The 17,974-nt window shown below is 35.7% G+C and overlaps 1 protein-coding gene across 1 annotated transcript; it reads left to right on the top strand.

Moving 5' to 3' along the window:
* Positions 1 to 12,650: 12,650 nt before the first annotated feature.
* LOC141708692 (uncharacterized) lies at positions 12,651 to 15,067 on the top strand. Its single transcript, XM_074512444.1, has 3 exons — positions 12,651 to 12,804; positions 13,560 to 13,760; positions 14,368 to 15,067. Exons 2-3 carry the CDS (start codon positions 13,567 to 13,569, stop codon positions 14,837 to 14,839), a joined length of 666 nt encoding a protein of 221 aa, XP_074368545.1. The 5' UTR covers positions 12,651 to 12,804; positions 13,560 to 13,566; the 3' UTR covers positions 14,840 to 15,067.
* Positions 15,068 to 17,974: the final 2,907 nt, after the last annotated feature.

Raw genomic sequence — 17,974 nt, 5'->3', positions numbered from 1 at the left:
GATATCAAGTTAACTTGAGCTGTGTCAGAGGTTACTTGCTTCTTTTGAATATCAGAACTTACAATTTCTTGACTCTGAACAACTTGAGCCATGTCAGAGGTTGTTTTGAGAACTTTTCTTGAAGTCAGAGCAAGATCATCCTTTTCATCAGTAATTTCTTCATCCTCAGGAGGTACATAAACCTTGATAGGTTCACCAACCTTTTCTTTACCCTTGGATCTATCTGTGGTTGTGATCTAGCCAATGTTGCTTCAGTATGTGTCCTTTCTTTGATCACAATGCCTTTGAGTTTTGGAAGTGACTTTTTACCAGAAGCTTCAGATTTGGATGTGACTTTCTCTGATTTAAGTCTAGCTTCTTCTTCCTTTAAACTTTCCAAGTCCATTCCTGGATTTTCTTGAAGAAATAACCGTATTGACATTTCCTCATCAAGATCTAAAAGTTCATCAGAACTTAACTTTTTATCAGCAGCAGAACTTATTCTTTTCCCAGTATCAGAACTTGTCCTGTGACTAGCTTGTCTTGATGTAAACCTTCTACCTTGACTATGACCGCTACCCATTCCAGAGTATCCTTGGTCATCATTTCCATCATCCTTTCCTTGCTGTGTCTTGTTAGTTTTGCATTTGGACTTAATTACCTTCTCCCCCTTTTTGGCATCAGCAGGTAGTAAAAGAGAGATAAGTAATTCCACTGAAGATTGGATTTCAGTAAGTTGCGATTGCTGAGAAGCTTGATTTGTCAGAATTTCATCAATCTGAGCTTGTTGATGATCTTGAGTCTTCTCAATATAAGCAATCCTGTCAATGGTAGGTTGGAAGAACTTTTTCTTATCAATTTTCCAAACTTGTTCTTGTTTGATAAAGTTCTCCTGAATCTTGTGTAGCTCTGCATGAGTAGTTGAATGAAGACCTTGTAGATGTTTAGTACTCAATGCAGTGACCCTAAGCTGGGTTTTAAAATCATCAGAATTTAACATTGCATCAGCTTTAGTCAAGTGCTCAGCAAGATGTTTTTCAGTTGGAACACATGAAACTGAGTTCCATTCCTTAGTCCATTCCTGACCTGCAGGAGTTTCACTCCAAGGTACTGGTGCTTCCCCGGTAATAAACTGCTTAACCAATTCAGACTTAGGAAGAGTCTGTTGAGGAGTATGTCCGGAAGGACCTGCTGCATCAGTATCTACAACATGAGAAGTTGGAGCAGCATCACCAGTATCTCCAGCATGTGCAGCATCAGAACTTAAAGAATCAGTATCTTCTGATAAGACAACAGTGTGAGTAGCAATGGAGGCTTCAGCATCCTCTAATTACTGATCTTGTTCTAAGTTCTGATCAACAGCCATATCCTGATGCTCACCTAAATTCTGATCATCAGCATCTTGATGCAGAGAAGGTGTTGTTGATAACTCTGGAGTTTGAACATCATCAATAACAGGTGTTGTGGAAGGAATATTTGTTGTTGGAGCTTCTAAGAGAATTACTGCAGGCACAACCAAGTTTTGAACATCAATATCAGCACTTGTGCCTGGATCAACAGAAGACACAGAGAGTGTGTTAGCCTTTTCAGAAACAGCTTCCTGAGATGGAGTTGATGGAGAAGAAGTGACTGGAGCAAATTCCTTGTCTTGTGAGATCAGATATTCCTGATCCCCTTCCTTAGCTGCTTCCTCTTCATCATCTGAAACTGGCCTTTTTGCCCTCTGTTTCTTGTATCTCGTTGTTGATTTGGATTCCTTGGGAGTTTCAGGAACTGTCATTCTTCTAAGCCGTTTGAGAAGCCTAGATCCCCCAATTCCAGAATCCTTCTGAGAAGTCACTTTCTCAGCTTCACCTACAACAGGTTCTGAAGAAGGAACCTGTTCCTCCGTATCAGATTCATCTCTCAGTACAGTCCTCCTCCTCTTTTGAGGTGTTTGAGGAATAGTTTTTGTCCTCTTTGGCTTGGAGGATGAGGGTTGAACAGTCTGTGAAGTAGAGAGATAGGATTTGAGTTAAGTCCTGAGGGTAGGTTGAGTAGTATGAGTGGTAGGTGCTGAGGATGATGGTTTTTGGGTGTTTGTGGTTGGTTGGACATCAGAGTAAACAGATCTATAAGTATCAGGATCAGCATTTACTAGGATCTGTTTTACAGACAGAGGAATCTGTAATGGTCTAACCACTGTTTTCTTTGTATCAGCATTTACCAGATCATTAAAGTATCGTTTTGCAACTCTAAAAGGTGGGGTTGAGGAACTGACTAATTGAGGTTCATCAGTACAAAAAGTATATATAAGTTGACAGAATCTAGCAAAATAGACAACATTTCTATCCTCTGTCATCCTATCCCCAATAGAACCAATTATTCCAGTTGCAAAATCAAAATGAGTTTGATGAATAATAACATACCCTATGTGCTGACTCAGAATTGGGATAGCATCAAAATTCGAACATTTGTTCCCAAAAGCTTTGGTGATGCAGTCAAAGAAGAAACTCCATTCTCTTCTGATATTAGCCCTTTTTAACTGCCCAAGCTTTGCCAAACTCTTTTCATATCCCAAATCAGCCATTAACTCCTGAAGTGCTGATTCCTCTGGAGTTAAAAAAGTACAATTATCTGGGAGATGTAGAGCTTTGCGTATTGTACCAGGAGTGACTGCATAAGATGAATCACCCACTTCAAAAACAATACTGGGAGTGCCATGTTTACCACCATCATCAAAGTGCCCAGTCCGCCAAAACGTCAGAACTTGTTGACTTGAAAAGACTTCAGGCTGAGTTAATGCATACCCAATCCCACTGTGTGCAAGAAGATCTTGCACAAAATGTAATTCAGATGGAGCTTCAGCATGATCAAGAATTGCAGCGTAGTTGTTTGGAACAAACTTAGCTTCATCAATGATTAAATCCTTAGGTGCCATGTGAAAAATTGAGATTCAAAAGTGGCTGTTAGGTGTTTGATAAGATGGCTGTATGAAAAACCAACGTGAGAAGAAAGAGAGTAAAAGTAAGTAAAGAGAAAAAAATACGAAGGAAATAAAAGATTAAAGAAATCCTCTCTCTGTTGTACTTATACTCTGAACAAAAATGTTACCGTTGGACACCTGTCAGACATGCAGTAATAACGGATAGTTACTGGGCTCGAGAAAACAGGAATCATTACTTACCCATTTGCCTAGTTTCAAGGAAAAACCGTTCCATTTATCAAGAGAAACGGTTTTAATTCAAAATTTAAACCGTTATCACTGATTGAATTATTTTTCACTGCATCATTAATATTCTGAAAATAAATCACATGAAAATGACCAAGATAAATTAGATAAGTGCTGAAAACGAATCAGAACTTAATATAAAACAAAATTTATAAGGTCATCAGAATATCAATCAGGATTTATCAACACAAGATAAAATAACTCAGAGACAAAATCTTGAAGTAAAAACAACTTTCATTAATATATCAAGACAATACATTCATGAAATGGAAATTACATCAATACTTATTTTGCTAAAGAGCTGTCATTGTCCTGAAACCTACTGATGAATGAGTTCATGCTTGAGTCCACCTCAACTGTTTTGTGCTAATTTTATGCATCTTTTGAAATTCTATTTTACAGTGGCTTCTCAGTGTAAGTGAGTCACGACTGCTTATCAGAATTTATGCTATTATCAGAGTATTTCTCCAGTAATCATAGAGTGTGAAAAGTCACCAAGAAAATATTTTGCTTTTCTAATGCATATTTACTTAATACCAGCAATGCACTTGGGTCGTCCCTTCCACATTTTTACTCTAGATCTCAAAAGAGTACCTGATTTTATTCTTTGATCTTTTTGCTTTTTCTTTTGATAAGTGAGGTTTATCAGCACTTAGTACATTCAACAGTTTTACTAGTATCAGAACTTAACAGATGAGTAGCATTATTCTAATTTGTGACTTAGTAATAAGATATACAAAGTAAACTTAACTAAGCTCAATTATCAGAATTTGCTAGTGTCATTAGATTTCCACTGAAATAATTACTTCTTACATGGAATCATTTGTTTATTGAAGACTACTAGGTCAGTATCTAGCACAGTTATCCTCATAGGATTGAATAGTTACTTGAACAGACATATCACTTATCAGAGTTTAGAAACATATATCAGACAACAGTTAGTACTTAAAAACATTTATCAATTAAGCACAGAATACACAATGAGATTAATTCTGTAAATACTGAGCATAAAGTCTGATAACACAGAACAAGACTAAGCAGATTTAGAGAAAGAACCTGAAACCATTCCAAGTTCATTTACCAATCTTGTAAAAGTAGCTTCACATAGTGGTTTTGTGAAGATATCTGCTAGTTGTTGATCTATGGGAACAAAATGCAATTCCACTGTACCTTCATCCACATGTTCCCTGATGAAGTGGTACCTGATGCTGATGTGCTTTGTCATAGAGTATTGAACTGGATTACCTGTCATAGCAATAACACTTTGATTATCACAGTAAATAGGGATTTTGAAATATGTTAACCCATAATCCAGTAACTGATTCTTCATCCAAAGAATCTGTGCACAACAGCTTCCTGCAGCAATATACCCTGCTTCTGCAGTTGATGTGGAAATTGACTTTTGTTTCTTGCTGAACCAAGAAACCAATCTGCCTCCAAGAAATTGGCAGCTTCCACTTGTGCTTTTCCTGTCAATTTTGCAGCCTGCAAAATCTGCATCTGAGTAACCTATTAGTTTAAAGTCTGATTCTCTAGAATAACACAATCCCAGATCAGCTGTTCCTTTAAGATATTTAAAGATTCTTTTCACAGTTGTTAAGTGAGGTTCTCTTGGATCTGCTTGAAATCTTGCACAAAGACAGGTAGCATACATGATATCAGGTCTACTAGCAGTTAGATAGAGTAGAGAGCCAATCATACCTCTGTAGTCAGTAATATCTACTGATTTACCAGTATACTTATCCAGTTTTGTTGCAGTGGCCATGGGAGTGGATGCACTTGAACAATCTTGCATTCCAAATTTCTTCAGCAAGTTTCTGGTGTACTTAGATTGACAAATGAAAGTGCCTTCTTCATTCTGCTTGACTTGAAGGCCCAGAAAGTAGCTAAGTTCCCCCATCATACTCATCTGATATCTTGACTGCATCAGTTTGGCAAACTTCTTGCAAAGTCTGTCATTTGTAGATCCAAAGATGATATCATCAACATAAATCTGGACAAGAAGTAGGTCCTTTCCATGGTTGAGGTAGAATAGTGTTTTGTCTATTGTTCCTCTGTTGAATCCACTTTCCAGAAGAAACTGAGCTAAAGTCTCATACCATGCTCTAGGAGCTTGCTTAAGTCCATAAAGTGCTTTATCAAGCCTGTAGACATAATCTGGATGTTTGGAATCTACAAAGCCTGGAGGTTGTTCAACATATACTTCCTCCACCAATTCTCCATTGAGAAAAGCACTTTTCACATCCATTTGAAAGACAATAAACTTTTTGTGAGCAGCATAAGCCAAAAATATCCTTATGGCTTCTAACCTAGCAACTGGTGCAAATGTTTCATCATAATCAATTCCCTCCTGTTGAGAATATCCTTTTACGACCAGTCTTGCCTTATTCCTTATAATTATGCCATCACTGTCAGTTTTGTTTCTGAATACCCATTTTGTACCAACAATAGATCTATTCTTTGGTCTTGGCACTAGGGTCCAGACTTTGTTTCTTTCAAATTCATTTAATTCTTCCTGCATTGCTTGCACCCAATTAGCATCTTGAAGAGCTTCTTCAACTTTCTTTGGCTCAGTCTGAGAGAGAAAAGAATTGTAGAGACATTCATTTGAAGTACCTGTTCTAGTTCTGACACCTGCATCAGGATTTCCAATTATCAAATCAGGTGTATGTGATTTTGTCCACTTCCTTGCAGATGGAAGGTTGTCTCTAGAACTGGATGCTCCCCCATTATCCATGCTATCTTCATTTTCATTTTCTGATGCTCCCCTTGAAACTATGCTCTCTGAGTTGGAGTCTTCAGTATTTAGATTTTCAGCATTATCAGAACTTGGCTTATCAGAACATGACGAATCAGAACTTGAAGAGCCAAATGTATGTTCTGATGTTTCTTGAGTTGTGGTAGGATCTTGAGTATGCTCCCCCTGCATAGGTGCATCTTCCTTTGACGTAGTTACCACAGTTTCAATAACATCAGAGTTTAATCCATCAGAGTTTACAGTATCAGGACTTAGACTGTCAGGAGTTTCAGTATCAGAATTTGAGTCTTCATTTTCAAATCTCAGCTGATCATGGTCAATGAAATCTTCAAGACCAGTAATCTTCTTGTCATCAAAAGAGACATTGATAGATTCCATGACCACTTTTGTTCTCAAATTATAGACTCTGAAGGCTTTTGTGGAAAGTGGATATCCAACAAAGATTCCTTCATCAGCTTTTAGATCAAACTTTGATAGCTGTTCAGGATGAGTCTTGAGAACAAAACACTTACATGAAAGTATTTCAGATTTGGCTTCTTTTTCTTCACCATCTCATATGGTGTTTTTCCATGCTTGTTAATGAGTGTTGCATTTTGAGTAAAACAAGCAGTCTGCACAGCTTCAGCCCAGAAATAGGTTGGAAGCTTTGCTTCTTCAAGCATTATACGTGCAGCTTCAATGAGAGTCCTATTCATTCTTTCAACAACTCCATTCTGCTGTGGAGTTCCAGGAGCAGAAAATTCCTGCTTTATTCCATGGTTTTTGCAGAACTCTTCCATTATCAAATTCTTGAACTCAGTGCCATTGTCACTCCTTAAAATTTTCACAGAATCTTTGACCATTTTATCCAGCTGTTTGACATGATCAATCAAGATAGATGCAGTTTCACTTTTTGTGTGCAAGAAATACACCCATGTGTATCTGGTGAACTCATCCACTATGACCAACGCATACTTCTTCTTTGCAATAGACATGACATTTACTGGACCAAATAGATCAACATGTAGTAGATGATAAGGCTCAAGAATTGATGATTCAGTCTTGCTCTTGAATGAAGATTTTCTTTGTTTGGCCTTCTGACAGGAATCACAAAGACCATCAGGAGAAAATACTGACTTTGGCAGTCCTCTCACAAGATTTTTCTTGACCAGTTCATTTATATTGTTGAAATTTAAATGAGAGAGTTTCTTATGCCAATTCCAGCTTTCTTCAATTGATGCTCTACTCATCAGACAAATTGCAGAACCATCAGTAATTGTTGAAAGCTTAGCTTCATAAATGTTACCACGCCTGTATCCTTTTAGAACAACTTTGCCTTTAGATTTACTCACAATTTCACAGTGTTCTTCAAAGAAATCAACATGATAACCTCTGTCACATATTTGACTTATACTCAGTAGGTTGTGTTTAAGTCCTGAGACCAGAGCTACTTCTTTAATTATGACATTTCCAAGATTGATATTGCCATATCCCAATGTTTTTCCAATGTTGCCATCTCCATAAGAAACACTTGGGCCACTTTTCTCCACAAAGTCTGATAGCAGGGCCTTATTTCCAGTCATATGTCCTGAACATCCACTGTCCAGAACTAGAATATTTTTCCTGTTGCCCTGCAATCACAAAGACCACTAATTATTAGTTTTAAGGACCCAGACTTGCTTGGATCCTTTGGCCTTATTAAGTTTGTTAACATTTGCAGCGGATTTAGCATCAGAGTTTATGTTAACATTTTTCTTATCAGAACTTACACTATCAGACTTTGAATCAGAATTTATACTAGAAGGAACAATGGAAACTTTCTTCAAAGAAGGTTTTATTTGATAATAATCATAGTACAAGCTATGATATTCCTTACAAGTATAAATGGAATGCCATAAACTACCACAATGAAAATAAGGATTTTGTGGTTTGTATCTAAAAGACTGACTCTTAACTCCTGATTTTGAAGGTAAGGAGTTAATATTCTTATTCTTCCTGCAAAAAGAAGCCAGATGGTTAGAACTTCCACAGTTATGACATGTTTTCCTAGAAGCATCAGGAACTGGTTTATAATTATTGCTTTTATTCACAGCTTCCTTTCCATTCCTATTTTTTCTAGGTGATTTTACCTTGTTTGCATTCTTAACATCTTTCAGCTTATACTTAAGCTGCTTCTTTGTCATTAAGCCTATGTTCACTTCAGCTGTCTTTTCCTGTTTTAGTTTGTCAGAAGTTAATTCCTTTGTAACTTCTGATTTCTCATTTTCAGACTTTACAGTTACAAACTTAACAGGTTTTAACTTTGGCTTTTGCTTATCAACAGGCTTAATTTCTTCAGTTCCTTTATCATTCTTATCTTCTCCATAACCTAAGCCCTCTTTCCAGTTTCCACTACTTAGCAAATTTTGAGTTGTTTTGCCAGAGTTAGTCCAAGTCCTGATAATCTCTCTTTCCTTATCTAACTCAGTTTTTAGAAATTCATTCATTTTTAGCATTTCATCCCTGACATAAAAAGCATCATCTCTATCCTTCTGAGTTTGATGGAACATGACTAACTCTTTTTCTAAGAAATCATTTCTTTTCTTAAATGCAAGATTTTCAGAAGTTAATCTTTCACATGTTAAAGTTTGATCTCTATAACTAACAAACATGGTTTTAAGATATCTTCTCAACTCATTAATATCATCAGTATGAAAAGTATAAGTAGTCTGAGGTACCTTTGTTTCAGCAGCTTCAGAACTGCTCTCAGCACTTTCTTTATCAGCATTTGCCATCAATGCATAGTTTTCCTCACTTTCAGAGTCTGAGGTGTCTGTCCAGCTTTTCTGCTTTGTGACAAGAGCCTTGCCTTTGTCACCCTTTACCTTCTTGCAATCAGGAGATATGTGGCCTTTCTCACCACAGTTATAGCATTTAACATTGGTGTAATCTCCTCTGTCAGACTTTCCTCCTCTGCCTTCAGATCTTCTGAAATTCTTCTTATCAGAACTTATGCCTTTCCTGGAAAACTTCTTTCCCTTCCTGAACTTCCTGTATGCAATCTTTGTGATTCCTTTCACCATAAGAGCACACAGCTTCATCATCTCCTCATCAGCATCAGTCTCAGGCAAGCTTTCAGAATCTGAGTCATCGTCACTCTCAGAACTTGATGACTCAGTATCAGACTTTATGAAAAGAGCTTTACCCTTGTCTTTCTTTGAGGAAGCTGCTTTGGGGGATTCTTCTTCAGCCTTAAGAGCAACTGTCCTTGACTTTCCTCCTTTCCTCTTGCTTCTTTGTTCCATCTCAAGCTCATGAGTCTTGAGCATTCCATAGATTTCGTCAAGAGTTGTTTCATCAAGATTGTAGTTGTCTCTTATTGTCGTTGCATTCAAATCCCAGCATTCAGGAAGAGCTAACAGGAACTTAAGGTTTGAATCTTCAAGATCATACTCTTTATCAACCAATGACAAATCATTCAAAAGTTTGACAAATCTATCATATAAATCATTCAATGACTCATTAATCTTTGAGTCAAAGTGTTCATTACTCTTGAGTGAGTATTGTCTTCCTGTTCTTCTTAATTGTCTCCGTTCCCTGACACCTTGTTTCCAGAGCATTTCATATCTCCTTAGCAGTCTTGCAGTTGATTACCCTGTTTGACATTACATTATCAATGGCACTATGCAGTAAGTGTCGTACCTTGGCATCCTTAGCAATTGATGTTATATCTTCAGCAGTATAATCACTCTTCTCCTTTGGTACAGTCTTTGCTGCTTCACCTGCAACTGCAACAACGAGCTTGGTTGGTTTGTGAGGGCCTTCCTTGATTCTATCAAGGTATTCTGGATCTGTTGCTTTCAGGAACATGGTCATCCTTACCTTCCATATGGGATATTCAGATGGTCTCAGTATGGGAACTCTGATGGTCTCATACCGACTCTGAATTTGTGTCTTTGGTGGTTCCTCAGTTTTGGTAGGCTTAGTTGGAGTTTCTGTGTCCGACATGATTGTGTTTGGATCTTTAACTGTATGTGTGTTAACAGATAGGCTCTGATACCACTTGTTAGGTCACACACACTGTAGAGGGGGTGAATACAGTGTATAGTATACTCAAATCGAACTTTAAGAACTTAAGTAACAGAAAACAAACTTTATTGAAACAATAAACTCTGTTACAGTATGGAACTGTTACCTCTCAGTGATGAACAATATCACGAGAGCTGCTAGGGTTACAATGAATAATCTTCTCGAATTATGATAACACTTATAGTGTAAACCCTATGTCTGTGTTTATATACTACACAGTTACAAGATAATCGCTAATTGATATGGAATATAATTCTGCTTCCTAAAATATATCAATCAGATATCTTTTCTTCCAAGTATTCCATTCTTCACGGAATTCCTTCTTCATGTATATCTCTTCTTATGTTTATCTTGATCTTCTTTCCTTTAATCAGCTACTGTCCTTATCTGATCGTCCTTCAGCACTTAAGTTCTGATATCTATCTTCTGATGATTATCTCCTGATAACATAAGTAATGATATCCTTAAGTCCTGACTTCCAGTATAAGTATTGATCAACAGTTAAGTACTGATTTATCCTGTTCAAGTAAAATCTGAAAGCTAAACATAAAACATATTAGCCATGACATTATCAAATATATCTAACACAATAATTTTATTTTCTAATAATAAAATTATAAACAATGAGTGGCATATAGTAATACATCATTACTCCCCAAGTAATAATAATAATTTTTGATTCAATTAAACCTTTTATGAATAATGTACAATGTAATATAATCCCTTTAGCCTTATATTATAGATCAAACTCGAGGCATGCATTGTGTCATCCTATGTTAACGTTTAATCCTTCTTTCCTTGATCAGTGAGTAAACTATTAAACAAATCAGTATTTGAGCACGCCCATGCATTTTATAGTCTTACTCAATCAAGAGGCCAATAATATCACTCCTTTAATATAGGAGGGCTAAATCCTATCTAAATCATTCATATTTCTCATATGATTCATAATATACCCAATGTCTACTTTTATGATTACCCAGTCAAAGATAACTTTTAATAGTATTAAAATATATTAATTCTCGTATAGAAATATAATGATTTCAGGTCCAAGGACCAATACATCATTATCACTGTGAGATTAACTTATGACACTTTAAACATGTAATATCTCAATACGGGTCAATCCAGCACCATGTATTTAATACATGTGCACGTGTTTTGACTTTAGTATCACCATAGTTATGATCAATGAGATCTGATCATGAGTCAACAAAAACACTAGTCTCAACGTATTTATTATCGTCCCTTAAAAATAATACTTGACTAGGGACCTTTAAGATTATTAACACTATTCTCATAATCTCATTTCTAAGTCATGTACTTAGAGATATAGATTTACATATCATATTCTAAGGATATTTATTAATCTAACTTTTTATCGCAGAAAATAAAGATATATTAAATTATTAAAGAATAATCCATAGAATCATGATTAATAATCAAAATGTTTCATAACATAAACATAACAGTGTTGTCTCTAGGACACACACACTAACTCTCTATCCCTCTTAACAAAAACCTACCTTTCTTCCCACACGTACTACACATCTTTCTTTTACTCAAACTCTTCGTAACTGGAACAACAACAGCTGGACTCTCCAAATTCACTAAATTCGCGAAATTCTCACCACTATTAATATCGAGATTACAATCAAATTCATCACTACAACTATCAAGCTGTTCATCGCTTATATTTATATTCGAAACTGAATTTGCAATTGAATTTGAATTTAAATTGGAAATCTTAGCAATATTGAATTGATTGGAAGCACGAGAAGGTCTACTTACAATAGATGTAGCGCTTCCATTTCCAATTTTTCAAAATCTCAAAAACCTAAAAACGGTGATCGGATTGATTTTAGGAAAAAAGGCGGTAAAGGACCTTCGTACTGAACAACGATGGAGTAATCAAGCTGGTATTCGTCCGGAAACGGAGCTCCGGACGACAACATTTTCAGAGAGCTTCTTGACATTGTTTGGAGTCGATGTTTGCTTTTGTACTATTTCCGATGTCATTACTAAACATCAAAATATACAAAGAGAGAGAATAATAACAAAACTGAAATAGAGAAAGAGAGACACAGAGAGAACGAAGTCGGAAGAGAAGGAGAAAGGAGAGTCAGGAGTGTCGGGTGGGGGATTGGGCCGAGAATGTGCATGTAGTTGAAAGAAAGTTAGGAACGTACTTTTGCAAATAAAAATTTAAAATAAAGTATATTTGTAAAAATTTGCTAAGTTGGTATAATAACAAATAAATACATAAAAGTTGGTATTTTTGACACATTTTCTATAATAAAATATCATAATACGGAATACTAAATTATGATGTGGAGAGATCCAAAATAAAAATATTAAAATTAAATTGAAAATATGTATATTAGAAATGTGTTTAAAATAACAGTTATGTTTTCTTTATTAAAATACATTAATAAAACAAGTACGCCACTTATAAAAGCGTACTATCTTTTTAATTAAGATTATTCTAGTGTGCGCGCTCACGAGCACATGTTAAGAGTTAGTAATTGATGATATGTCCACAAAATATTGACGGAAAGCTCATTAATAATGATGGACATCTTTACATACACAAAAATTTACCAATAAAATTTTTATAAGTCATCATTCACAATTTATGCCCGTAGTCACAAACCGTTTTAATTATAAACACCTTTAACCACCCTCCATCGCCCAAGCCAAACAGAGCTTACCCCTTTCTGTGCAGCTAGGGTTTCATCTAATTCAAACAATCAAATCACACGGAGACGATACGCACAGTCAGAATTAGATATAAATACATATAATCTCTGTAAGCACATTTCTCATTTATAATAATCTACTTCATTTACTGTTTATGAGTTGTACTTAAAGTAGTGCTGTTTAGCCTCATTTTAATGGTAAATTACTTATTATATTCTTCTATTTATTGAATAATTGTATGCATTTTGATCTAATTTTAATTAACAGGTATTTAATTAGCTCGTGTTTGTTTTTTGTTGTTGCAAGAAAAATCGATGAATTATTTATAGTTTATAGTCATTGCCTGGTATGAGAATTAAAATTGTCCGACTTTAGGATTCGAAACTGATGAAGAGCAATGCGTGATATTTTCGTGAATTGCGGTTATAGATTTTATAGGGTAATGCTGTTTTTGTCATTTGATTATATTATGGTTAGTCGGCTTGGAATAAAAATAGAATGAGCTAGGTATTATCGGGATATTTTGAAGGTAGAGTGCGAATTTTCTATGATAAGGAATTGTGACACGCATAGGCTCTAGGAACTGGACGATCCTTTTTGGTTAAATACCTATCAATAAACTCTTATGTTACTTTCAATAGTAGGATCGGTTATTTGTCGCTAAGTCAGTGGTATTGAGACGTTTTTTAATGTTTTACCTTTTATAAATAGAATAGATTATGAAATGATAGCTATGAATGTGTACCCATAAAATAGCACAAATTTCATTTGAGTCTCGCCCTAATTGTTCTTTTCAAGCAAATGAAGTTTTAGCATGTGATACTGATTTTTAATATGTTGTATGCCTTATTTATGATGTTAAAGAGGTGACATGGTACTGCCAGCATCGACAACATCATTAAACTATTTGCAGTGTTCTGTTCCGCCAGCGCCTTCTGGTGGTTTTATGCTCAACTTTTTGCTTGTCACTCGTTCATATGATAGTGCGTTGTCGTGGCAGTGGAGAACATCGTCTAAGTTATGCCTATGTTGTCTTGTTCAGTCTTCTCCGATCCACATATCAAAGTAAGTCTTAAGTATTTTGGAGCAATTCTAAATATGTACTCTTTAAGCATTGCTTTTATTTGTGAAAAATATAGTATTAGTATCTCTCAAATAGCTCAAGTATTGGATGTGAGGGTTACATATTCTACATTCAACATTGTTTGAGCTAAGTCATATATTTTTGCAGTCTGTAATTTGTATTGTGTTGCAACCTGCAAAGTTATGACTTCGGAACTACGAATAATATACTGATCTGGTATTTTTGTGATTTCTCCATATAATTTCGTTATCATAGGGAATCAAGTAATCTTACCTTTGAAAGATGGGCCTCTCTGTACTCTTTAAGCACTGTAATACACTTTCTAGCAAATGTCAACTTTTTGTCAGCCGTGAACCTGTAGCTCACATTACTAATGTAGCATATCATATACTGCTTAAACTTTCATCCTCTGACCACAAGTCCATAGCTATAGTTGGGGACTTGGGGTACATAATAAATAAATAATGAAGTCTGAACATCTAACATTCTTGTTGATAAATATAGTTCAGCTAGATAACAGTGAATATGAACATGAGCATCTAACATTCTTATTGAAAATTGAAATAGTCATCTTGTACAAATTTTTAGGAGAACTTGGTCAATTAACAGCAGTACAGGCAGCAGCAGATTTAATTCCCCTCCTGGAAATAGCAGCAATGGTCCATCTCGGCTTGTAAAGATTATCAAAGATTTTCAAATTAAGTTGTTTGCAAGAGTCGAAGATATTAAGACTGAATTTCCAATGAAATTGCTGCTTTTCTTGGTGGGATTTTATTGCGCAACAGGTTTTGCAACTGTCATCGGACAAACTGGTGATTGGGATGTTTTAGCTGCTGGTCTGGCAGTGATTGTTGTCGAAGGAATCGGGGCTCTCATGTATAACAATTCTTTTCCTTTACTAAGAAAGATGAAGAATTTTATTTCCATGTTTAATTTTTGGAAGGCTGGGGTTACGCTGGGTCTTTTCTTGGATGCATTCAAGTATAAAATAGATGATATTCTTGTCTTACCTTCCACTCCTCTCAATTTTGACATAGATGTGTTCCATATGTTCTTATGACAGCTTCTATTTAAAAGCCTGTTTATATCCCTTTATTTTCTTTTGTGAGCTCTGGAAAATTGAGTTTTTTTTTCTTCAGAACAGAGCATAGCAATACATGAATGACAAATGCAGAGGAATATCTCTACACTGAAAACCAAATTGGGTTTTCGCTATTCAAATGTAAATGTAGTCTATCTTTGTATAATATTAATATAAAAGTGGTGCTTTTTTTTTTGTTAAGAAAGTGCCGCTAATTTAAGGTTCATTGTTTCTATTGTTCTGGTATATCTTCCTATCATCCTATGCATCCGGGACCAGCCTTGTTTTTCTTCCTTTCAAACAAGATACAGAAAAATATGCTGGTATATCTTCCATCGCATCCAGAACCAGCCTTTTTATTGTTTCTTTCAAGGAAGATACAATACAATCTGCTAGGCTATCGTACAGTGCACATAGCTTCATAAGTTGAATGAATATACACTGTTTCTTCCTGTTATTTTAAACAATTAACGTACGTTATATATGTTACAGCTTAGCAAGTAAACTCGGGCAGTAATCAACAATTGAATGAAACTTAACGAGGTTAGATTTCAGTTTTTTTTTTGTAAAAGATTATGAATTGTCAAGTACTGTTACTTGATAACCCTGCACTTGTAGAGAAATTTATATTCAGTTCTATATAACTTTCACGAATTTACAGATAGTCGTCATGTCAACTTACAATGTTTTGTTTTTGCAACAAGGATATTAAATTCTTTATGGTTTAAGGACTTGTCCAAGGTTATTGACAAATCTGAGAAATTGGTCCTGACAATTCTGACAACATTCGCTAGATGAAAACTTGTTCTATCAAAATTATGATCCAAACTTCTGATCTGGACCCTCTTGATTCCTTTTTCTTGATATGAAACTAGCTGGTCTAATGTAGCTTCTCTTTGTCCCGAATTACCTTGATCCGTACCCTCCAAAGTTTTTCTTCCTTTATCCTAATCTAAAACTTACTAATCTAATTAGGTTTCTTGTAATTAATTGAGATAGAAAATCAAGTTAGAGTTGTATGATCACCATTATTCAACAGTATCATCCCCCTCTAACGTGAGGGGTATTGGTGTAATGAACACACTATCAGAGCACCTTAAGCTCGCTCTGCAGCTCAAGTTTCCGCTGCAACTCATCTTTTCAACCAGCTCGAGCCAGCTCATCAGCTTCTACAAGCTAGTTAAAATGTTAACTGTCCGCAAAATTCTAATTAACTAAGATAACATTTCCAATGAAATTGCTTATCTTCTTTGTGAAAGTTATTGTGCTACAATGGCGATTGAGATGTCTTGCTAGTCTGGCAGTATTGTCGCTTAAGGAATGAGGGTTCTTATATATGTATAACAATGCTTTTACAATGTTTAATTTGTTACAGAACAATTCTGCAGGAGTTGCGTAATCTATTTGTCTTGTCAGTGTCTGAACTTCTGTTGGTTCTTGTATTGTATATCTCCCTTTTAACCTGAACCATCTTTGTTTCCTTTGTTTCTGAACATAAATACCCAATATAAACGTCGCATGGCTAAAAGAAGAAAATGGATCTATGGTTTCATCAAGTAGAATTAGGCTCTCCACAAAATAATTTACGCGAATTCGGATAATTCACAGTACACTGCTGAGATTTGAACTTTGTGAATTGACTAGTCTCAAGGTTAATCATCCATCCTCACCATAACTTTGTCCTCATCTATAAACCCTACTGCACGACTGTTTTTCAAATCAAGACTCAACTTCTTGTCCCACCAAAACTCGCCTGTGCCACTTTGTCTCAGTATCCATATCACCACATCTTCACCATTACTAACATTAAGACTGCCACATTCTATAAGGGCTATTGATTCTCCGTCTGCTTTCATCCTATATCGCTTCTCAAATATAAAGTTCAGAACGACATCAGGCGACACACTAAATCTGCAGAGGGTCCTGGAGCATTTGGCAAGTATACTGCTTTGATCCTCTCACGACTCAAATCAAGACAAAAATTTTGAAGAGTTTCTACTTTTAAAAAATATGCAAGACCGTTCACTAAGCTGGCGTACGGGTGGTGAAAGACGACACTGGAAAAATGATGAATGTTATCCGGAACATCAATGTTATAAACCTTCCAGTCATTAGTACTTAGGCTATAAACACAAACTTTGTATATTCCCTCAAACTGAGCCATCTTTATTACCTTGTAATCATCGTCGTGACGACCAAAAGCCAGACTAGGGGTCTCAACACCATCACCATGATCATGTGTAGGAACTATTTTCACTCTCCTGGCAATAGGATTCCATAAACATATAGAATTTAGTTTATTATCCGATAAGCATAACAACCCATCACATATTCCATGAACCGTTAATTGTGAATTTATTCCGAATATCGGTGCTCGATAGTGTCCTAAAGAAGTAGTTTTAATAAAAACACATGATTCGGTGTCAATGAGGTTTGCAGAGTAGCCATCGCAGTGGTCGCACAGGAGATATTTCTGTGTGTTTGAGGAGCTTTTCTTATGATTTAGATGGAAGTTACAAAAAGACTTACTGCTGATGATTTGATTCCAGTATTTGCAAACGCATTTGATTCGCAAAATGTACTTGACAGGCAGTCTTATGAAAATCAAGTCAATCAGATCTTCTGATAAACAATTAATTATAGACTCCATGGAGACAGGTGAGGCTGCTGAGAAGAAGGCTTAATTATAACTTAACCCCCGAAGTATGATCGAATGTACGTATACACCCTTAAAGAAAGAGGTCATACACGTCAACCCCTGATGTATCAAAATATATACATCATGACCCTTATTTCGGCCAAAAATTTCGAATTATGAAATCTCAAATTTTCAGGCAAGTTTCGGGGTAAAAAATTATTTTTTCGCTCCAAGTCTTAAGTCAGTTATACGTCCAATACATTAACCTCCCTCCTATATGACATGAGATGAATCTATCGAATTTATTTATTGAGATAACCCTCAAACGATACCTACCATTTAACGATTTAGGAGTGTTTGTTGCGCGGGTCAAGATATACACTTTTGATACATAAGGGGTTGCTGTGTACAAGTTTTATCTTCAAGGATTTATGTGTACACATCATTATACTTTAAGGTTCAAGTTGTAATTAAGC

This window comes from Apium graveolens, chromosome 2, assembly GCF_009905375.1.
Source record: "Apium graveolens cultivar Ventura chromosome 2, ASM990537v1, whole genome shotgun sequence".
In the NCBI taxonomy this organism is placed as follows: domain Eukaryota; kingdom Viridiplantae; phylum Streptophyta; class Magnoliopsida; order Apiales; family Apiaceae; genus Apium; species Apium graveolens.
Note: the sequence above shows the minus strand (reverse complement) of the source record. Positions and strands in the feature narration are given on the sequence as shown.